Source organism: Humulus lupulus, chromosome 5, assembly GCF_963169125.1.
Source record: "Humulus lupulus chromosome 5, drHumLupu1.1, whole genome shotgun sequence".
NCBI classification, from domain to species: domain Eukaryota; kingdom Viridiplantae; phylum Streptophyta; class Magnoliopsida; order Rosales; family Cannabaceae; genus Humulus; species Humulus lupulus.
Window position 1 is genome coordinate 215,381,793 of NC_084797.1, and position 24,031 is coordinate 215,405,823.

A 24,031-nucleotide genomic window follows, 5' to 3' on the forward strand; every position below is an offset into this window, starting at 1 on the left:
TATACTAATTTGTTTATTAATTATAAACTAATCCATTTATAATCATAAATTTGAATTACAGTTATGTTTCAACACGTAATAAACCATTTATTTCAAATGTCAGAAAAATAAACTAAATTTTTGTTCAAACATACATCTTAGTTTAAAATTAATTAAGTTTCTATTTTAAAATATATTAATATATTTTTTAATTAATAAGTAATTTAATCAAATTCGAGTTCAATGGTCAACAAAATAAAATATTTTAAAAAGTAAATCAAATAAAAAAAAATCCAAACTGGAATTTAAGTTAAACAATGGAGATGTAAATATATAATCCCTATTTTTTATTATTTAAATATGTAAAAAAATATTTTATAACATGCCATTTTCCATGCAAACCTATAGGACTATCAAATCTACCCATCTATGTTGCCCTAAGCAAGCATATGCTACAAAAACTCAAAGTCAAAAGATTCTTTAAATAAAGAAGGAAATTAAGTTTAAAAGAAAAAAAAAAAAAGAGAGTCCATAGCAGGAAAAGAGAAATTGAAAATGTATTGCAAGTAAAAAAGAAAATATCTTTACTTATTCGTCAATTTGATTTTATCCATGGGATCATCAGAGTACAACTAAAGTACAATAATTAGTATTTGGAAGTAGGCCTAAATCCCCTAAAAATAATTAAATAAATAAAAATAAAAATAAAACCAACGCTTCTTCTTCGCTCCGCTCCTAACTGAGAGGTATCTACTTACTTACACATTTCCTTCCTTCCGACCGATCCTCCTTCTTCTTCTTCCGCCACGTGTACATCGTTTCTATAAAAAAATGTCTTGATTTCGACAGGAACTTTCACTCTAATCTCACTCAGCTGTATACCCAGCTTTCCTCACAGCTCCATTTCCACCGTTAAATAACGGCAGCTTAGTTCGCGAAAGCCCTACGATTCGTTATCCAGTTTTAATATCTTACGACGGCTGGGTGATCTTATCATGACCCAAGATGCTCTCTGCTTGCCACTGATTAACTGACACGTGTCAAATTCCATTCCCTTTAAACCGTTGATCTTCGGCCGTCTGACGAAATTGAAATCGAAACGCCCCAATTTTTTTTTTATTTGTTTGGGAAATTATAATTTGATTATTTTATTCAGTTTACCAAACTCAGAAATTGGATCATGAAAACGAACACGCAAAATACGAAAAAGGGATAAAATTAATTAAAAAAAACCCCGGAAAAAGGCACTGAGGAAGTATTCACTCTCACACGCGCTCACTCTCTTTCTCTCTCTCTACATTTCTCTACCTTCGTCTTCGTTTTCCGCTCTGTTTATCCCCCCATCGCGCCGTCGATTTCGCCGGAACCCTAATTCGATCCGGGAGGTACTTGAAGACTTCGGTATGTTCGCCAAAGCCGGCCACTTTGTTCTGTTAGTTTTTCTTTATCTCTCTAATTTGTTTTCCCTTATTTATTCTAAGAGGTATCATTGGTTTTGTGATGAAATTAAGGCTAGTTTTAATTTTTTTTGGACTGAAGCAGTAGATGAGTGTATGTTTGGGAAGCAGTTGACAGACGAAACGGGCTGGATTTCGTCACCGGATGGAGGGAGGTAGCGTCTCTAGACTTACTTCTTCTGGTACTGTTCATTTCCTCTTTTTTTTTTTTTTTTTATTATATAAAAGTTTTAGGGGTTTTCTTTTATGTAATTAGGGCAAAGATTTTCCTTGGTTTGTTTTTGGCAATGGCGAGTTTACCTTTTGAAGGAGCAAGATTTATTTTTTTGTTCTTCAAACTGTTAAGAAGAAATGTATATTCTATATAGCGTTTGTTTATGGCAATAGCTTGGTGTTATAGATGTAATCTCTGTTTGTTTTTGGATAGAGTTATATGAGGGTTTTAGTGTAAATGTCTACTCAATCAGCTAGAATCAGTGATTGTGTATATTGAAAGAGGTCGTTTCAGTTGTGAAGGTTATGTTCGGAAGAGATTCCTGGATTTTATTTTTGTTTATTAACGTTAATCTTTAGGGTAATGTATTCAAGTATCTGGTTTAGAGATTAAGGCCTTTGCCGATTTTAGTCTTGAGTTTTATTTTGTTTAAGAAGGTGAAAATATTATCTGGTTTAGTAAACGTTTTTAAAAATGAAGCTTTCGAATTTCTATTTGCAACTTTAGACCTAACTCTTCAATTTTATGAAGAGCAAATATAATCGTGTAGGTGCCTTGGCTTACTGTCCTAGTGGTTAGTGTAATAGCTACTGAAGAGCTGAAATTTATTTTTATAAGATGCATATTTAAGTTTAAGTTGTAGAAAGAAATATCTGATTTTGGCACTTAACAACTTTTTATTCTTTTTTCAAAACACAATACCAGATTCGCCAATATAATGGTTGTTTGGATAGATACCTTTTTCTACTTCACTTAGTTGGGACTGGGACTGGGCCTTAATCTTTAACCTTCCCCTTTCCCTGATTTGTAGTGGATTTGTTGTAGGCATCTAATCATTTTTTTACCACCTCCGTTTTTTTTTGCCTCTTGTTCTACTTTTTTTTTTTTCCAACCTCATGAAAAAAAAGAAGAAAAGTTATTGGTAAAATTTGCATGCTAAACTGATTTGAATGTCAATGCTGAGTTCAGATAATGCTTTTCATTATTTTGTTATGCTGAATTGGATATAAAAGTCATTGTACGAGAGGAGTTTCACCTGCTTGGATCAAAGTTAGGCTTTTATTCTTAGTTATTTTGGAACTCTAAATTTCAAACATTTTGTACTCTTCTGCATATGTCGACTGAAGTCTGTGGATTCCAAAGTATTTTCCCTTTGTTCAGCTTCAATCAGTTCCTGAACTGAGTTTGTAAATTTGTAGTTTGAGTTGTTGCCACGCACTTCCGCTTCATTCTATGTTGGATGGTTGGCATTAACCACGCCAATGATTCAATGTTGATTGTTGATAGTTAGTTCACATTCCATGATGAACTTGTAGTCAAATGTGCTATTAGGTTGTGTACCATCTTTGATATTTGACAAGGAGAGGCACAGATATAACATGTTACTTGATCCCTTGTGGCCTTAGCCAAGGCTCAGTGATAGTGAACTGAATTATTGAGTAATGCTATTTTGTGAAATGGGAGGTTTAACTTCATGACGTTGCATAATTGTCAATGCTTAAACACTTTTTGTTGAAAGTTAAAAAAACAGATCAGCAGGTTTGTCCAAGTACAGTACTGTAGCAAGAAATACTGAGTATGTACGTTTATTTCAAAATCATGTGAAATTTGTTGATGATTGGAAAACTTGTATTTTTAATTTAAGCCGTAAAAGGGGTTTTATCGTATTGTTTTTTACTGTTTTTAGTTATTGCTGATTGATATTGATTCACTGAGATGTCTGGCTGATTTCTTTCATCAATGGTAATTTTTGGATTAAATGAGTTTTCTGTGCCCCCCCTCCCCCCTTTTTTTTCTGAGGACTTTTCATTTGTGAAATCGTGGCTTGTGTCGTAATTGTTATACCATCTCTCTGACCATCTTTTTGTGTAGGGATACACCCATGGATTATGATGACAATGATTTTCACAGCCAAAATTTTCATCTAGCTGGAGAAGGGAGCACAAAATTTCCTCCTGTTTTGCGACCGTATCCTCTTCCCAAGTTTGATTTTGATGACAGCCTTCAGAACCATTTGAGGTTTGATAGTTTGGTTGAAACTGAGGTTTTTCTTGGCATTGAAAGTAATCAAGATAACCATTGGATTGAGGATTTCTCTCGTGGAAGTAGTGGGATAGAGTTCAACTCAAGTGCTGCAGAATCTTGTTCTATTTCTAGACATAACAATGTCTGGTCAGAGGCCACTTCTTCTGAATCTGTTGAAATGCTATTAAAATCTGTTGGGCAGGAAGAAATTATTGCTGCACCAACCATCATTGAGGAATTAGATGCCTGTGATGAATTGGGTTGCTTAACAAAGCAAATGGAGCATAGTTTGAAACATGATGACAATAACATTCTTTCGAAGACTGAGGATGGTACAAACTTAAATACTACCTTACCTCCAGATGAGATTGCTGGAAACTCTTCTAGCTCAAAGAGGGATGTAGGTGGGGACCTGCCTCTTATTGAGGATACTTCACAGACTCAAAGTGGTGAAACTGCAAAAGGTGGCAGTTCACATGATTATCATAAGAAAGCTGATAATGGAAAGGGTGGTTTACTTGTAACGGATGGGGATATCTTGGTGATTGAAAAATTTGATGATGTGAGCAAAAGTGGAGTTGATACCTTGGCTGATGAACAGCCGGATGTCCAAATACAAGGGGACTCTTTTGCTTCGAGGTTGCAAGTTGATAATTTAGTGACCCCTGTGCAAAGTGTTGTCTCAAGCAGTTCTGGATTTAGTGGTAATGATGTTGAACTTCAGATAAATGCTGTAAGTAATGATAATGCGGGAAGTCAGGTTTCGAGCAGAGAGGAAATTTCTGTGGTTTCAGCTTCTAAGGTGGAAGCTGTTCCAGAGATAAATGTAACTGAGGTGAGCAAAAGTAATTTGGAGGAATCTTCAAGTGAAGTAGAGAAAGGAGATTCTGAGCTGCCTATAGTGTCTGAAAGCAATAAAGGTGAATGTTCTGATAAACCTGTTGAGGCTAGTAATAATGAAGATGTGGTGCTGTGTAAAAGCACAGTTGGTGGTGATCAGCGAGAAGTTAATATGATTGATGTATTGTCAGAACCCTTCAAAAGTGATACTCAGTTTCAGAGACAAGTAGCTGAGGTCAGCAATGTAAGTTCTGAAATTCCTTCCACTCTGGAACCAACGAGGGATTTTGTAGAAAACAGTTGCAAGGAGGATGTGTTAAAAAGTAGGCAGCAGTTAGATGGTGAAATATTAGTTCACAGTTCTGAGTTATATTTGTCCCCTATTGAGGACACGAAGATTTCAGAGCATAAAGGTCTTGCAATTTGCAATAGTCAAATGGGAGGTATTTCCAATGTGAGTGGTACTTGTTCTTTAGCTGAATTATCTAGTGAAACAAATGTCACTGGAGTTTTGAAGGGTGTTCATGATGCCCTTGAAACTTCCAGAGAGAATTTAAGTTCTGCGAGCCATATTCCACTTGCCATTATAATGGAATCCACACAAATATCTGAGAAGAACCATGCATATGGAGGGGCTGATGCTTATATATCTAATCAAGATGTTTTCGTTGGTGAAAAAGAGAATACAAAGTTGCATAATGATTGCATTAATGTAGATAGTGAAACTTTAAGTAAAGAAGTTGCATCCTCATCCATTGGTGATGATAAGTGTGCTACTGCAGCTGGCAGTGAACCGGGTACATTATGAACTCATTAAATTTAGTTAGAAAGTCAAACATTATGTACTGGTGTTCTAACTTCACCTCCTTTAACCCTATTTTTCATTTTGTAGTGTCAGATAGTAGTGCCTTGCCAAATCCTAATGTGGCTACTCATGAGACAAGTGATAGTGTTTCTTTGCCTTCTGAAAATGTAATGAAGATTGATGATCACAAGGACATTCAAATATCAGCTGTTCCTGTTGTGGAGTTAACTCTCATAGAAGGAAAAGAAGAAGCAAGGACAAAAGCTTTTGCAGAATCAAGTGCGGCGGCTTCTTCTGTATCTTGTCAAGTAGTAGCTGCACCAGACTCTGCTTTTACCGGTGAAGAAGGTGCTTCTTGTGTTACTCCTGGGGGACTCTTATGCAAGACTCCTGATCTTTATCTGCCTACAAAAAGTAAACCTGAAGTTGAAACAAATTCTAAGGATCCAGCAGCTGTCGAAGTTAGTAAGGAGTGCACCAAGGAGATGGACATTCCTCTTCATGAATCTACAGTGAGAGAGGGTCATGTCATGGAAGCGGTGATTGTCCCTGAAAGTCAGAAGCAATTCATTATCAAAAAACATGTATTGCAGGATGCTACAAGTGCATCAGGTAAATCATCACAACCCCCCCCCCCCCCTCTCTCTCTCTCTCTCTCTCTCTCTCTCTCTCGTTTTGTTCTTCTTTAAAAACAATTTGGTTTGAAGTTACATGAGATACTGGTGTGTTATCTGTACAGTCTAAATTCTGTGGATTTGTGTTTTGTTGCCACATGGTGTATAAAAATTTGTAATATATTTTCTCATGCAGAACTGGCTATGAATAAAGATAAGATGCTTGCACCTGGTGGTCCTCTACCATTGGTCGAATCACGCAACGATACCCATCAAAAAGTTCGGGATGGTAATGAGGCAGCTACCCTCACATCTGGAGATAAAAGTTCTGCACAGCTGAACACCAAAAGTGAGTGGACTTAGTTGAATTAGTTTTGAAGTGAGCGTGGACTATTGTTTTATTTGCTTAGTATTCTTATTAATGTTTGCATGTACTGTTTCCTTTTGTTTATTTGCGAATTGCAATTATGGTTCAATCATATAATAACTTTTAGTGAATTCTTGTTTGTAGTCTCTATACTTGCTTTTATTTACAAGTTGTGTCCCAACTAATACCACCTTGAGTGTGAATGGGATGTTAAAAAGATGCTTATGTTGGCTGAGAGCTGTTTAGTCTTTCACTTCTTTTGCAGTTGAAAAGGTTTAAGCAGTGTTATCTTGTTTCATTGGTGGTGTTAAATTACAGGATCAGCTAGTGATGTAGGATTTGTTAATGTACATGCATTCTTGACCTATTTATTGGAGCGTTCATCATCTAATCTTAAATTTCTTTGCTTGTGTCTGATGCTGTGTTTTTTCCACTAGATAATGGAGGCAGTTCTGCTGATCACAGTGTACCTACTCCTGGTTCCACTCAGCTTTCACAGAATAAACATGGGGTGGAAAAGGGTGGTAAGAGGAAGGCCTCGGCTTCTAATGTGATTGATGGTAATGCTGGAAATATTGCATCCAGTACTATCGTTCGAAAAGGATTGGATTCCTTGAAGGAGGGGAAAACAGGCAATGTCAGTTTGTCGGCAGATTTGTGCAAAGGAGATGCTGGAAAGAACTTGCAGTCCCTTCCTGCTAGCCCGGCTCCCAGAGTACCAATCATACCATTTATTTTATTCTTGCTATTATCTATATTAAGATTTCTAGTAGTATATCTCTTATGCTTTTTTATCACTTTCTTCTCTCTACCCTTTCTCTATTGCGGCAAGGGATATATTTGATGTGTACATTTTCCTACAAGAACTTTTTTTAGGAAGATTTCTGAGGGGGTTCCTTCAAATTCAGTTTTAGGCCCAATAGAGGCTAATGTTGCCCAAAATACTTTTCAGGCAAGTCCACAGGTATCTGATGGAGAACATGTACGTGGTCGTTCTAAAGGTTCTTCAGAGCGTAAACCTAGACGATCATCTGTTAAGGCAGCAGGAAAAGACAGTGCAAAGAAAGGAGTTCCTGTGAAAGAAACAACTCCTGTTAGACAATCAGAAAAAGGGGATAAATTAAGTAATGTGTCTCTAAGTTCACCTGGGATTTTCCATATTATGCAATCAAATGAGATGCAGCATTATGGGCATGCTGAAGGCAATAATAATAAATCGTACTTAGTTCTTGCTACTTCAACATCCGGTCTGCCAGATTTAAATTCTTCAGCTTCACCTTCTACTGTTTTTCAACAGCCTTTTACAGACTTCCAACAAGTGCAATTAAGAGCTCAGATCTTTGTATATGGAGCATTGATGTAAGTCCTTTTGTTTATCACGTATTAGTAAACATGACATTTACGAGTGACAACTCCCTTAAGTCACGCGGTGCACACATTTTTTTTTACAAAAATTTATTTAATGAGAGGGCAGATGAACCTTCAGTTAATCAAACTATGGGAGCAAAAATACTAAAATAAAAATAAAATGTGGCACCTGTTGGAAAAGTTTAAGTATTAGGACTGCGAAAGGAAAATGTTTTGACTGAGGGTGCAATTTTTCTGTTCCAGTTTTTTGTTTAATTTTTTTATCCTGGGTGGTTGGAGGCTTCATTTTTCGCAAGTGGCATGCACTCCCCTTCTACCAAATCCACTGAGAATGGGAATTTGAATAACCCAAGGGGAGTTAAAATATGCTTTACTACTAGTTTAATCAATCCATTATTTATGAGAATAAAAGAGTGCAATGCTTTATTTGAATAGTTTACCATGCGACTTGTTGCATATATGCTAAAAATGGGAGAAAAACATCTTCCTTTCTTATGTTAGTTGATTTCTTTTTCCTGCAGTCAAGGGACACCACCTGAAGAAGGACATATGCTGTCAGCATTTGGGGGACCTGGTTGGTCTTTGTATTTTTTATTTGTTTAATGTATTTTTTTTAATTATTGTTTTTAAATAATCTTATTTCAAATACTTTGTACAACTGTGTATTGTTTTCTTGCATTTTTATGGCTATAGATGGTGGGAGGAGCATGTGGGGGAATCTCTGGCAAGCATGCATTGAGAGGCTACAAAATCAAAAGACTAATCTTGTTAACCAAGAAACTCCCTTGCATTCACGTCATACTACCTCTGCTGCTGCTAGAAATATTGACCAATCCAGCAAACAGAGTGCTCTTCAAAGTAAAGGCATCTCTACGCCTGTTAGTCGATCAAGTACTAAGGGCTCTCAAGCTATTGTAAGCCCCATGATCCCACTTTCATCGCCGCTTTGGAGTGTTTCTACTCCAGTCGGTGATGCAATGCAATCTAGTGTCATGCCAAGAGTTTCGGTTATGGATTATCAGCAGACACTTACTCCTTTGCATCCTTTTCAAACACCACCTATGAGGAACCTTCTTGGACCCAACACTTCATGGATGCCTCAGACTTCTTTTCGTGGTCCCTGGGTTGCTCCACCGCAACCTTCTTTACCAGAGGCCAGTACTCGCTTGACAACATATCCTGGTACAGAAGCCATCCAATTGACTTCTGTAAAGGAAGCAGCCGTGCCTCATTCATCTGGTACAAAACATGTCTTATCAAGTCCAATGGTTCAAACTGGAGCGCCTGCAAGTGTTTTCACTGCAGCAGTCTCTCCCATGCTTGACCTGAAAAAGGTGACACCATCATCTGGGCAGCATTCTGTCGATCCCAGGCCTAGAAAAAGAAAAAAGAATCCAGTTTCTGAGGAAATTGGCCAGCTCGTATTGCAATCTCAACCCCAGAGAGAACCAGTTTTAGCACCAGTACTTTCTGGTAATGTGTCTACATCTGTTGCCATCACAACCCCTGCTGCTACTTTAGAGAAGTTAGTTATGTCTGTATCTCCTACATCTTCTGCTTCTCTTAAAAAGGCAGACAATGTGATGCAGAGAGCTTTTTTATCAGCGGATACTCTTAGTAAAATTAAGGAAGCTAGTAAGCATGCAGAGGATGCAGCTTCTCTTGCTGCTGCAGCTGTTGGTCATAGCCAGGAGATATGGAGTCAGTTGGAGAAACAGAAAAATTCTGGATTGGTATCCGATGTTGAAGCTAAATTAGCTTCTGCAGCTGTTGCAGTAGCAGCAGCTGCTGCTGTTGCAAAGGCAGCCGCTGCCGCTGCCAACGTTGCATCAAATGCAGCATTGCAAGCAAAATTGATGGCTGATGAAGCATTTATTTCAAATAGCTTTGAGAATCTAAATCAAGGTACAAGAAACTCATTTTCGGATGGAGTAAATGTATTGGGGAAGGCTACTCCTGCCTCTATTTTGAGGGGGGAAGATGGTGCATACAGTTCTAGCTCAATAATTACTGTTGCTCGGGAAACAGCTAGGAGAAAGGTTGAAGCTGCCTCTGCTGCTTCAAAACGAGCTGAAAACATGGATGCAATTGTTAGGGCTGCTGAGCTTGCTGCAGAAGCTGTATCCCAAGCAGGGAAAATTGTTGCTATGGGTGATCCTTTGCCTTTGAGTGAGCTAATAGAAGCTGGTCCAGAGGGTTACTGGAGGGCACCTCAAGTTTCTTCTGGGCTGGTTGCAAAATCAGATGACTTGGATAGAGAACAGTCAAAATTAGGAGCTGGAGAAGGTGCACATACTTCTGCTAAGCATTTAAAAGATGGAAGATCAGGTAAGAGAGATAGTGAAAAGTCCACTATTCCAAGAGGTATGAGCAAGGAGTCAATAGAGGAGCATTTGAGATTGGCGGATGGAATCTCAGGCTCTGCTGCAGTAAGTGAGAAGGAAATGAAAGGACAAAAGGGTCGTAAAGTTTCTGATTTGACCAAAAACATTGTTGTTGTTCTCGAATCCGATAGTTTATCAAAATTGTCTTCCATTGAAGTTGAAAAGGCAGAAGATGTCCCTGGAGAAAACGGCATTAAGGAAGGCTCTAAAGTTGAGGTATGTGGGCAAAAACTAATTTGAAATTTTTTGAGTACTTGTATTCAAGCTTGATAAAAATATATGAATATTCTCAAATTATGGCCACTTATGTGAGTTTGTTATTACTTGGCTGTTTAAATCAGGTATATAAAGATGGTGATGGATTTAAGGCAGGCTGGTATGCAGCTAGTGTATTGAGTTTGAATGATGGTAAAGCTTGTGTATCTTACACTGAGATTGAACGGGATGAAGGTAAACCACTTCCACTGGTGTCGTTAAAAAATTATACCTCTGTCAAGTGGAATATAGGACATTGGCAGTGTGTAGTTCTGTTGTATTTGCTTGGACATCTTGCTTTTGATAATTAAAGGCTACCTTACTTTTTATAGGCACAACTGAGTTAAAAGAATGGGTGGCTCTTGAAGGTGAGGGCAGTGACCCACCCAAAATTCGCATTGCTCGCCCTGTCACTGCAATGCGATATGAAGGCACTAGGAAGAGACGCAGAGCAGCCATGGGGGATTATAATTGGTCTGTTGGAGATAAGGTTGATGCATGGATGACAAATAGGTATGCTTGATATGCACTTGTTGGATATTAGCTCTATCAATATAATTCCAAACTCATGAAAGAGCTACTCAGAGAGAAGTAGATTTCAATTATGCCTAATTTTCTACCTGAGAGGGGTTGCTCAAATGGTCAGGCTTGTGGTTTGCTCTCACAAGTTCTGAGGTTCGAGCCATTCTTAGGCTCCTACATTGCAATTGCTTTAGTTTTCTGATCTCCAAATATTGTAGGGTTAGGCAGAGAGCCTATAATTTCCTCAGTTTTTTTTCTTTACAATTACTGAATTAAGACTTGTAAATTGTGACAAATAAGACTTCTACTTCCAGAGAAAACGTAGCATTGAGAATTTGAAAGCCTACCTAGATTTTGCTTACTAAACCTGTTTCAATTGAATCATGAAGCTTTTCTGTTTAATTGGATTGGATTTGTTAAATCAAAGAGTTCTTATTTATGTTGATAATATAAGTAGATGCCTTAATTATAGCCTGTACTATTATTAGTGCTTATTTCATTTCTAGAGTGGCTGTAAACGTGAAATGCATTGATGAAGGAGCTTGGAGTAATGATTATCTCCAAAAGACATTGCTATACAGTATTTCTTGAAATATTCATTTGGTAGGAGGCAAAATGATATAAGTTTTAGTATTTTCTAGAGGCTTCATAGAGCTAACAATGTTTTTGGAGGAAAGAATCGCTGACATTTTATTATTATTTAAAGCATTGAGGATCCTAATTCCTACAAATGTTTAGTCTTGAAGCACAAATTTTGTGGGAGCCCTAGAAACAGATCCTTTGTGCGTTCCTATGTACCCATGTATACTTGTACCCACATTGCAGACTGGAAGCTTGTACTTGAAGGTGTAAAGTTGAAATTTCAACATGCATTGATAACATCATTTGTATCACAACTTTGTACTTATTTGCCAGACAATCAGTCTGGATCATGTTTTTCCTTTTACATTGATCTAAATGGTATGCTGTCATTTTGCTGCTCTCTGTGCATACTCTTGTTCTCATGGTTGGTAATTTGATTTTTCAGCTGGTGGGAAGGAGTAGTGACTGAAAGGAATAAAAAAGATGAAACATCGGTAACAGTCCATTTTCCTGGTATGTATGTGTGTGATTTTTCTTTTCCTTTTCAATTAAAGTTTCCTATAGCTTTGTTGGGACCAAATGCTCCCTGCTCTAGTTTTGTTGATTTGTGATGTTTCTCTGATTATTATTTTTGCAGCTCATGGTGAAACTTCAGCTGTCAAAGCATGGCACCTTCGGCCTTCTCTCATTTGGAAGGATGGAGAATGGGTCGAGTGCTCAAACTTGCAAACTGATCCCTCTTCACTCGAAGTATTACTTCTGCATTATATATATATATATTTTTTTTTTAGTTTTTTGGTTGCTAGTATTGAAAACTTTTTTCATTTTGCTTTTAACTTCGCTGTTCAGGGTGATCTTCCACAGGAGAAGCGACTAAAGATAGGCAGTCCAGCTATGGAAGCCAAAGGCAAGGATAAGATGTCAAAAAGTACAGACATCTTAGATTCAGGGAAACCGCAGTCACAATTACTAGATTTATCTGCAAATGATAAAGTATTTAAGATGGGTAAGAATGCTAGAAATGAGACCAAGCCTGACACAACCAGAGTAGCTCGAACTGGTTTGCAGAAAGAGGGATCAAGAGTGATTTTTGGTGTTCCTAAGCCTGGAAAGAAGAGAAAGTTTATGGAAGTTAGCAAACATTATGTGGCAGATCGGAGCAATAAGAACAGTGAGGCTAATGATTCTATTAAATATCTAAAATACACGGCACCTCAAGGATCAGGATCACGTGCAGTAAAAAATGATTCTAAGGAAAAACGAGTGGCTGAATCGAAGCTTAAAGGTCTCAAGTCTGGGAAACAACAAAGTGTGTCAGGTAGAACTATTCCACAGAGGAACTTTTCAACAAATTCAGTTTCCATATCTGGTGAGGGTGATGGTACCACTGGCGAGCTTACAGCAAGAGATAAGGATTCTTTAAGCAATGTTGATAATACGTCCAGAAAGCAAAACGTGATGGAAACTGGATCTTTTTCTACCTCTGATGGAGCAGCAGAAGGTACATTTGTATTTTCTTCTGGTGCCCAGACATTAGATGGTCCATCAAAGAAAAATTCTGTGTCAACAACTAGAGTGGAGCGAGCAAATAAAGGAAAACTTGCACCTGCTAGTGGAAAATTGGGTAAAATTGACGAGGATAAAGCTTTTAATGGTAACTCTTTCAAATCAACCTCTAACGCTGTTGAGCCGCGGAGATCTAATCGCAGAATTCAGCCAACATCTAGAGTAGGTGTCTACTTTGTTGGATCTCTTCCTAATTAAACTTTGTTCGTCTAATGTATTCGATGCTATTTCTATTATGTTCCTACTGTTTTATATTTCACTGGTGGGTTGCAATATTATCATTCTTTTCCCGCTCTTCTCTTCTTTCTATGTTATGCTCTGATGCCTCGGTATTTCTAGCCTGATTCCTTTGTTTTTGCTGACACAGCTATTAGAAGGATTGCAAAGTTCACTGGTCATACCCAAGTTTCCTTCTCTTTCACATGACAAAGGCCCCAGAGCTCAAAACAGAAATACCCCTAGAGGTTAGATTTTATTTCGGATTTGTTTATTGAGATATTAATACCGAATGGAATAACTTTAGCAATGTTAACTGACTGCTTGATTGTGCCAGGAAACAATCATGGTTAGGAGCTCTTGCAAATGAGGCATCCCAGTACCAAAGAACCTAGCATAGTTTATGTGTATATCGATATTAGGGAACAAAACTAGGAAAAGAATCACATGCTTCCTTTGTTTTAGTCGGCTCATAACAATCTAGTCGGTAGATGTTTATATTGATTTTAGTTTTAAATTATGATTTTCCTAGGTCTTACCCCATTAGCTTGTATATGGGAACTCCATGTAGTTGGCTTGTGATTGGAGAGGTGAATTTCAGATGATTAATCACAAACTGTTGCTCGTAATCCCATTCGATGAATCTCTCTCTGTGAAACTCTATCTCTCACCCCCTCCATTTATTTACGTCATGATTTGGATTCAAAGTAGTTGATAGTCCATGCTACACAAAAAATAGTTGATATTCCAGATGGATTTTCTTTCTTTAGGTTTTCATTCAAGTTTTCTTGAATTTTTGACTAATGAGTTTCACAGTTGTATACTCGGGTATCCGATCCAGACGTGTAATGGGTTAGAATGACCTTCGTTCTTAAATTGTTAAATAAAGTATGTCACGTGAATCATCTATACCATTTTTACCACGCTGCCTGTATCAATCAATGACTAGAGGTTTCATAGCCCTGGCTTGAGATTGTGATTTGCATTGCACGACCTTTTATTAAATTTGAATAAATTTATAAATTATGATATGATTTCTCTTTTTAGTCCTTTAGCAACGTTTAGAATGCAATTCTTAGAATTAATCATATATTATTCACTATATTTGTAAGCATATTAGCACTAATCGTAGTTTGACTAAAACTTCAAGGTAGATTTCCTTACTTGAGTGAGAAATTTAGCATAAATCAAAGAAACTATTAATAAATCATCGACCAAGTCATTGCAAATCATGTACTTCGACTGATCGTTTAACAAAATCAATAAATAGGATTAATATGGTTTATCTCAACACAACAACAAAAAAAAGTACAATTTAGAGCTATAACAAATTTATTGCTCGACCTGACTCACAATACAACACACAGCTTTTAAGGACAGTTATAATTATATGCATGTGTATTTTTCTTAAATATCACACTATACTTAAAACCGTCAACTTATTTCAAGGTAGCTCTCAAGTCTCAACCTCATTTAGATCCCATGTAGCCAAAAGAAGGCTTGTTATTTGTAGTTTTCATCATGGCTAATCAAAGATTTTAAAGTATGTAAAATAGATATATAGATATCATAATATATAATAGCTTAAAATTCAGCCAACCTTCATGCATTGTTTTGTTCTTTTACGTACTCATTTTGCTCTCAGTCAGAGCTGGAAGATTTGTGGTCACTTTTTAAAGCTTCCTTGGTCTTCTTCTTACCCTTCCATCCTCTCCTGTACTCCGGTTTAGACTCTTGAGACTCGCCAAAATCAGAGATCTCAACATGGACGCCAGGATCATTGGTGTTGTAGCTCCCACCCATCATGATGGAGTTGTTCACAGCTTGGAAGTTGCTGTTAACGAATGTTTTCATGGTCTCAGAGTCACTAAGCACCGGAGGCTCGCCGCCCTTAAGGCCGGCCGTGTTGTCATCCAGCTCGCCACGCAGAGTGGCGCCTGTGTTGTTTCCCGCGAGAGTGATGATCCTGACACCCTTGTCTTCTTCATCGTCGTCGTCGTTTTGATCATGGCCTAGACCGGAGCTCACTTTGTGAATGTTGGTAAGGCGATTAGTTATGGCTGACACCATATCTCTAACTTCACGATCAAGTTTATTCTTCTGATTTTGGCCTCCTTCGGAGGATGAGCCACTAGGCTTGACTGTCTCGGCCATTGGCATAGTTTTTTTCGAATGAAATGCCACACAATAAGAAAATAATAAGAAAGATTAGAGGAATGGAGTGTGATTGTGATAATATTTTATGATGAGTTTGGAGTATTATTTAGAGAAGTTATTAGGATATTTGAAGGAGGAGGGTATGGGGAATAAAGGGGTTGCCTTATTGACAATTCAAGGATATAATGAGTATGTTTTTTGAGTTAAAGAAAAAGAGTCTATGGGATTCCGAGAACACCTAAGCGACATAATAAAACAAAAAGGAAAAGTGAAGGAATTACTTGGTGATGGGTTCAACTATGTAGTTGATCTAGACAGTGTTAAATTTTATGCCTTTAGTAACTAGTACGCTCTTCTCTTGTTATCTCTTTTTTTACTGCTCTTAACATCTTATAACATGAAATTTGAAATACGAGTATATACATTATATAGATGTGTATATTTTAATTTTTGATGTATAATTTCACCATGTGCTCACAAAAACTTAGGTATATACAAGTACAAAAATTCTCAACAGCTTTCTTAAATGGCTTGCATGGACTGATGTGACATTTTCTAATTGGTCTACCAGCTGAAAAAGTTGACTGTTTGGCAACTTATTGAGCCTCCAGAATAATTGACAAATATCACATGACCAGTGTTACTACATAGCAGTACAATTCTTAGAATAATATACACCCATAAATTATAAAGTTTATTATGCATGTTATAATTGCAAAGTAACTCACACATACGATACATTTTTTTTTAATTCTATCAATATATATATTTTAATATATTAAATCAATAAATTTGAATTCTTACCTATCTTTTTCACCACACGATCAAAATCAATAATGACGATATAATTTATATATCCGAAGCCAAGTAATATATATTAATTTTTATTTTATAAATTTAAACTTGTAAATTTTTTATCTTATAGTTATACTACTTGTGAATAGAATGGTAGTATATACTCCAAAAAGTGAGTACCAAACTTCCAATATAGAAAAGCGAATTTGGTGGTATTTGTTTAATATTTATAGTGCTAAATAGTCACTACAATAAAAAAGTATTTTAGCTACTAAAAAATTGGTAGTCATTAACATATTTTTGGTAGCTAATAAACTTTTAGCTACTAAATTTTTTTAGTAGCTAGTTCGTAGCTAATACCCGTCGCTAAAAGTTTTTAGGTACCAAAACATTTGGTAGCAAATGTTCTTTATTTGCTACTAAATATTTAGTAGTAAAAGATATTGTATTTAGTAGCAAAATGATTTACTTTTATATCCACTATGTTTTTTTTGCTACCATAATTTGGTAACAAATTAGATTATTTTATTAATAAAATAAGTGAAATGTTGTTTTACTAATAAAATTTGGTGGCAAAATATTTCCAAATTGGTAGCTAATAAATTATTTTCTACTAGCAAATGAAAAAATATTATTATTTGGTAATTTGTATATTTTTTTTGGTTGGATTTTTTAAACTAATAAATTATAATTGCTCAATTATTTTAATATAAAAATAAAAATCCACGTAAAATATTAAAACTAATAAGAAATTAAAATTTAAGATAAATATATATTGTATACATACAAACTTTACATTGAAGATATAAACTAAGATTGCTTGATAAATAATTAAGAAAATTACAATATTGTGTACAGTACAACTTTTGCTCAAAGTTAACTGTAGAACAAATTTTGAATTAATGTCTTTCTATCTCCCACCTCCCAACTTTGTTAAAATCTGTAAAAAGAAGGAAAAAAAAAAGAGAGAACAAAATAGAAGGCAGCTAATCAAAGAAACAATAGTGAAAGATAAAGGGAAAAGAAGATTATTTAATTATTAATTGCCTAATCAAAGAATTGAATAAATATATATGCGAATCTGTTCATCAATGATGAGAGAAAGATCGCACATTGGTTATACTATAACATTTGTTTGGAGTTTTGTCCATTGCATTGGCTCTGGAATGGTTTGCGCTTTTGTGATCACTGCTTGAGTTTTGAGAGTTAATAAAATTTATATATTTATATCATATATGTGTGTATTCTGCAAAGATAGTAATAGTACGTGGTAGTGGTGAGAAGAAGTGTGAGAGAGATTGTACGTGTGTAATGGACGGTTTTACAAGATAATAACAGAGGTTTGCGTGATACATATGTATTTTTATTTATATTAATAGAGAAACATATTAATTATTATTTTAATTATTCTATATGATTTATTTTATACTATTTGTATAAACAAATCCTTTATTTTTATTCGTATGTGTATGTATGTATTATAGATAATAATTTAAAAATGATTTAATTATATATATAATTATAATGATTAATATGCTCATTTGAAATAAAATAATTATTATGAACATTTTAATAATAAGTATGATTTGTTAAGTTTTTTTAAAAAATATATATAATACGATTTTAGCAGCATAATATTAGAAGCTACCAAAAATTTATTTTTTGCTACCAAACAATTAGTAGCTAATTTTTTATTATTTTACTACCAAATTAAAATAGTAGCAAATAATATATAAAGTTTTCAATTTAATATTTTGGCGTCAATAAATTTAGCTACAAAACTAAATTTGGTAACTAAAAATATTAATTAGCTACCGATAATTTTGGTAGTGAAAACATTTTGCTTTATTTCTTAAGATTTTGCTACCATAATTTAGTAGCGAAGTATAATAAATTACTACCAATAATATTTGGTAGTTAAAAATTCTATAATTAAAAATTATTTTTCTTGTAGTGAGTTCTGCTCATGGACCTTTAGGGCAATGTGTTCATCATCTTACGTATGTGAAGTCTCTAATCGGAACCTTAACATGACAATAACAAAAGATAAGTATCGCTTTATGGCAATAATTTACTCAAACCTAACATTAATCAATGTATTGAATATGGTCACGCTTTTCTTTTCCTTTTTCTAAACAAATATACTAAATTGTTTTATTTACTTTGACTATACTTTATCCAATTTCTTCTTTGAAAAGTGTACTCATGCAGCATGCCATGCTTCTTAGTACATTTAAGCTTTTTTTTTTTAAAGAAAAATAAAATTAATATATTAGAATATACTGTATCATTCATACTTAACATTTGATATATTTTTATTGAAAAAACATTTCATATCATCTATATATCTTTCTATATAAAAAATATGCATTTAACAATTTTTTGTTAACTTTAACAAAATATTTTAAATATTTAACCGAATATATTTTTAAAATCAATTAAAAAATAAATATTTATTAATTATATTAATATAAGACTACATATTTAATAAATATATTAATATAAATTCAAATGTTATAAAATATGGTTTTTTTCAGCTTCAGCCCCTATTATTTACACTTTGTAACATTTATACTCCAAAAGTTGATTTTGTATCAGTTAGGTCTCCAAACTTTTCAAATTGTATCATTTAGGTCCCTAAATGCTATTTTTATTTCTTTTTTCTTTTAAAATACATAAAAAATACAAAATAAATAGTGAATCATTCTTAAAATAAATAGGTAATAATATTTTCTTAATTAAACATTAATTTATGACAATATCAAACATAACATGAGAAAAAAATATTTTCATGACATTTTTAAAAATACATAATATTTTTTTAAATTAAATTAATGTTTAATTAAGAAAATATTATTACCTACATTGTTGTTTTATAATTAATACTAATAACTATATTATCTCAATTATCATGATATTATCAATTTTTATTATATTTATACTTGTTTATTACATACTTTTTTTTTAAAATTTAATAGTGTATATAAAGTTATTTATGTGCATATATATATATAATTTGTTATAAGTTGCATTATAGAAAAAAAATTTACAAAATAAAAATAAATATGTACAAGATAAATATTAATAATTTCTAGATAGTTCAGCTATTAATATTAAAAAATACAGGTAAGATTTTTTTTAATGAAAAATTAATTTAATTTGTAAAACTATTAAATATTTTTTGAAATGTCATGAAAATATATATTTTTTTCAATATCATGTTTGGTATTGTCAAAAATTAAGTGGTCCAATTTTTTTTTTAAGAATGATTCACCTTTTTTCTTATATTTTATTTATGTATTTTGATAGAAAAAAGATATAAAAATAGCATTTAGAGACCTAAATGATACGATTTGAAAATGTTGGAGACTTAACTGATACAAAATCAACTTTCGGGACCTAACTGTTACAAAGTGTAAAGAATGAGGACTGCAACTGAAAATAACCCCTATAAAATATTATTATAATAATATATAATCTTAATTTTTATAAAATTTTGGTAGAATAAATATTTAGTAATTATATTAATATGAATTCAAATATTATAGAATATTATTATTATAATAATATTTAATACAAAATCAAATATTTAATAATTATATTAATATACATTTAAATATTATAAAATATCATTATAATAATATATAACACATAATCTTAATTTTTATTAAAAAAATATCATTTATATTTAAAAAAAAACATGTTATTAATTAAAATTGATGATAAAAGTGAGACAGAATGTGTATTTCGAAAACTAATAAAATTGTAAGCTTATTTTTGTACGTTAAGGCTTATCATTTGTGCCTTTATTGGTTATTTTGTGCATGTTTAGGCTGATATTGTACCATATTTTTGGCTTGTTTGTGCCTTGCTAGGGCAGTTGAGTTCCTATCGGTATAGTCAAATCTTGGCCTTTCTATGTCTCTTTATTTGCAATTATAATTTATTAGCTTTAACTCATAATTAGTTAACAGGAACATAATGGTTTTCAATTGGTTTTAATTAAAAAAGGAATAGCAAATCATATAGTAACGAATAGAGTAATAAATATATATATTTAAGTTTTCACGTTAAGACATGAGTATTTAGTTTAAAAGCATAAATTTCCATTTGATTGGCACTATTTTTAAAAATACTTATAGCTAATAATATAATTTCATAAATTTAAAAACCATTTTTTATTAATTTTTTAATTTAAAATCAATTAATTAATAAAAAAATTATTTTTTAAATATTTTTTTAACTGTCACTTCAACAAACTATTACTTTTTTGAACGAAAGAGGCAAAAGTCTACAAATGTTATAGTTCGGAAGTATTTTTGTTAAGCGAAAAAATTTAAAAGACAAAAATCTACAAATACTATTATTCGGGAGAAAAATGTAAATAATAATAACTCTTAATTAATATTAATATTAGAAAATTTTACTTTTCTTTCTCATCTGCGATTTATTTGGATCAATGTGTTATTTAATGTGTAGTTTTCTTTTCTGTTTAGTGTAATATATGAATAATCTAGTAATTGAATGAACTTTTATAAATCTAATATTAATTGACTCTCTTTGTTATTGTTATTTTCTTTTTTCTTCTTTCTAATTTATAATCTAAATAATAATAATAACTCTTAATTAATATTATTATTACTATTCTATATCTAAAGTCATGTTTAATATTATTTTCTCAATATATTTTAAGTTGTAGTTGTCTTACACTATTATGCATGACTACTTTTTTTTTTAGAAACTTATAGTCTAAAAATCAAATGGTGTTATTAAATTATATATCACTTTAATGCATTAATTGATAATATTATAGCTATTTTATTTTCTAGCCGATGGAAAGTCGTTCGGCTACAACAGTTGGTAACTCACTATATATATTTAGGGTAATTATCTGGTACGGGGTACTAAATACCCGTACCCGTGCGGCTGTATTATATACAGTTGATATTATAATCATTTAAGCTATGGTTGTAATCAATGGTTCTAATTTTGTGGAACACTTTAATTATAGTCCATCTAACCATATCTTATTCTAATGACCAAACTATTTCTAAGACCTTGAACCATTAAAACTACTAGACATAGTTACTATTTTGGGAAACATACATAAGAAATAATGTAACTTTATTTAAAACCCCAAAATAAATATTGTGCAAAATACAACATAAAATATGAAATATAAAATATGGTATGAGTATCTATTGTTTAATACATAAAAACATAAACTTTAATTGTTTAAATACTAATTGCGGAAATACATTAAAACATAATTCAAAAGACTTAAAAATAATATCATCCTCGATCGCCACGCAGTCCATTAAATCCATTTATCCTCAACACACAAGCCAAGCTGCCATGAATATTTCTGCCTTCCATATTCATTTTCCTCCATCAAGCTAAAAATAAATGAATGAGCCTAATGCCCAGCAAGGAAAATCTACTAACAACATACATCATAAACATAAGCATATACTATAAAACATATGACTATAAAAATATATATCATATAGGACTACAATATTAATGGCCATTAATTCATTAACATGGCACGTGATAAAATCATCTAGGTCCTCTGTCTACTAATCGAGGTAGGTTAGATCACATGGTAGTATATGATAACCTATCTAGGTCCTCTGTTTACTAATCGAGGTAGGGTAAATCATAACTCTAAACCATGAAAATGATAAAAATTCGTGGGGCTTGCTATCTAAGCAAGTCATATGCCCAAGGACTACAAAATATATTTATACATATACATATTATAGCATAAAACATATCATAATATAAACATATAAACACATATAATCTATCATATTTTCCTTACCGAAAATTGGGATATTTGAGAACAAGAACGAGATTGGAACACTCCGAAAAGAACCTTAAGTTTCAAGAAAATTAAACACCTAACCAAGAATCATAAACAAGAATTAGGATCTGAAAGAAAATAAAAGAAAACTAAAGAACCATGAAGATCTAAACTTAAGGATAAGAATAACTTGAATGATCTTATGAATTTACCTAAACCTCGATACCAAAATCTCATTATATCTCACTTCCCAAGTGTTTAGAAAAGCTTAAATTGATAAAGCTTTTTACCCAAAATCCAAATGTTTCTCTCTATAGCAATCTTAGCAATTTGGAGGCTCTGAACAAATGCTTGAAGAATGAAGAAAGTGACTGAGTACTAAGTCCTATTTATAGAGTTCAAAGAGTGAAACTAACCCCTTTTAATTTGAATAAATAAATGAATATAAAATGAAAAAGATTTGAATTTTCGTTCAACAGACGCCCAAAACTCGGTCAAAATCGTTCAAAGGCAGGTCCAAGTGGTTAAGGCTATTTTTAAATTTAAAAATCCTCAACATTCAAAAATGCACTCCCAAGGGTGATATATCGCCTACCCTGGGCGATATGTCGCCTAGACCATTTTCGCGAGCCCCGTTTGTTCGTTCGTGTGAAGTCGATGTGTTTTCCGTATCTTCTGTAGGAGATATATCGACCCCTATAGCTGCGATATATCGGCATACGTTGATATATCAAACACATATTTGCACTTTTTCAGCATATTTTGAATTGATAAAACATCTTTGACTAAGTCTAAACGTGATCCTAACAGTTTCTGGAAGGTTCTAGAGCTTCTAGATCTTTCTTTTATTTAAACTATTCATAAAAAATACTTAAATCCTTAATAAACATGGTTATGACAAGTGTCATGCTCTTAATAATTCTATCTAAACCTTAGATTATAAAAAATAATATTTCTAGGACCAGCAATATTAATCAAACCTTATGTTATAATTAATATTTCTAAACTATAGATTAAATTTATAAAATCCATAACTGTTGCTATGAGTTTCCAACTAAGTCCTGACTTGAACCAAAATCCACAGAATCTAACATACTACAAACTACTACTAACTACTACTACTATCTAAATAAGTAACAATTCTTGGACACTACAATTCTCCCCTACTATCAAGAATTTCGTCCCCGAAATTTACTTACCAAACAATTCCGGATACCATGCCAACATGTCTTCCTCCAACTCCCACGTTGTCTCCCGTTCAGAACTATTACTCCATAGGACCTTGACTATCGGAATACTCTTAGACCATAATTCCTTCATCCCTCTATCTAGGATGCTAACCGGTCGTTCCTCGTAACTCAAGTCTTTCTGGAGTGCTATCGTATCGTATTTGAGGACGTGAGATGGGTTTGACACATATCTACGCAGCATCGAGATTTGAAATATGTTGTGACTATTTGCTAGAGCTGGCGGTGGGGCTAATCTATATGCAACTGTTCCAACCTTGTCCAACATCTCAAAAGGACCTATAAACTGGGGACTAAGCTTTCCTTTCTTCCCAAACTGCTTCAAACCTCTCATAGGAGATATCTTTAAGAAGACTTGATCTCCGACTTTGAATTCCACATCACGCCACTTGGCATCCGCATAACTTTTCTGTCGGCTTTGAGCAGCGAGCATACGCTTTCTAATCAGCGCTACTGCATCCTGAGCCTCTCTAATAGCTTCGGGTCCAAGAAGTTGCCTTTCTCCTACCTTGTCCCAATGTAACAGAGATCGACACGTCCTTCCATAAAGTAACTCATAGGGTGCCATCTCGATCGTTGACTGGTAGCTATTGTTGTAGGAGAACTCTATCAGTGGCAAATACTTACACCATGATCCTCCGAAGTCAAGTACACAAGCGCGCAACATATCTTCTAAAATTTGTATGGTACGCTTGGACTGACCATCAGTCTGAGGATGAAATGCCGTGCTAAGACTTAACTTGGTACCCATAGCTTGCTGCAAGCTTCCCCAAAACCGATCCTCTATCAGATACTATAGTCTTAGGGATTCCATGAAGTCGTACTATTTCTC

At 33.6% G+C, this 24,031-nt stretch overlaps 2 protein-coding genes across 8 annotated transcripts; one reads left to right on the forward strand and one right to left on the reverse strand.

Moving 5' to 3' along the window:
• The first annotated feature begins 1,138 nt into the window (after positions 1-1,138).
• On the forward strand, positions 1,139-14,103 carry LOC133778157 (uncharacterized). 7 transcript variants are annotated; one of them, XM_062218006.1, is made up of 16 exons: positions 1,139-1,411; positions 1,519-1,591; positions 3,523-5,312; positions 5,408-5,932; positions 6,131-6,283; positions 6,739-7,016; positions 7,254-7,660; positions 8,191-8,243; positions 8,363-10,269; positions 10,395-10,503; positions 10,641-10,821; positions 11,858-11,925; positions 12,050-12,162; positions 12,262-13,140; positions 13,346-13,442; positions 13,532-14,103. In XM_062218006.1, the coding sequence occupies exons 2-16, from the start codon at positions 1,533-1,535 to the stop codon at positions 13,546-13,548; spliced, it is 6,636 nt and encodes a 2,211-aa protein (XP_062073990.1). In that variant the 5' UTR covers positions 1,139-1,411; positions 1,519-1,532; the 3' UTR covers positions 13,549-14,103. The 7 variants fall into 7 exon arrangements, with proteins under 7 accessions (XP_062073990.1, XP_062073992.1, XP_062073988.1 ...); XM_062218008.1 differs by having other exon boundaries at positions 1,522-1,618; XM_062218004.1 differs by having other exon boundaries at positions 1,522-1,591.
• Positions 14,104-14,443: 340 nt separating this feature from the next.
• On the reverse strand, positions 14,444-15,457 carry LOC133778158 (uncharacterized). Its single transcript, XM_062218011.1, has one exon. The coding sequence runs from the start codon at positions 15,352-15,354 to the stop codon at positions 14,836-14,838; it is 519 nt and encodes a 172-aa protein (XP_062073995.1). The 5' UTR covers positions 15,355-15,457; the 3' UTR covers positions 14,444-14,835.
• Between the last annotated feature and the right edge of the window lie 8,574 nt (positions 15,458-24,031).

Coding starts and splice junctions, on each gene's coding strand:
- LOC133778157 (XM_062218006.1), top strand. CDS start 1,533: ATGTTTGGGAAGCAGTTGACAGACGAAACGGGCTGGATTTCGTCACCG. Junction 6,284..6,738: donor TGCACAGCTGAACACCAAAA/GTGAGTGGACTT, acceptor TTTTTCCACTAG/ATAATGGAGGCAGTTCTGCT. Junction 10,270..10,394: donor AGGAAGGCTCTAAAGTTGAG/GTATGTGGGCAA, acceptor TGTTTAAATCAG/GTATATAAAGATGGTGATGG.
- LOC133778158 (XM_062218011.1), bottom strand. CDS start 15,354: ATGCCAATGGCCGAGACAGTCAAGCCTAGTGGCTCATCCTCCGAAGGA.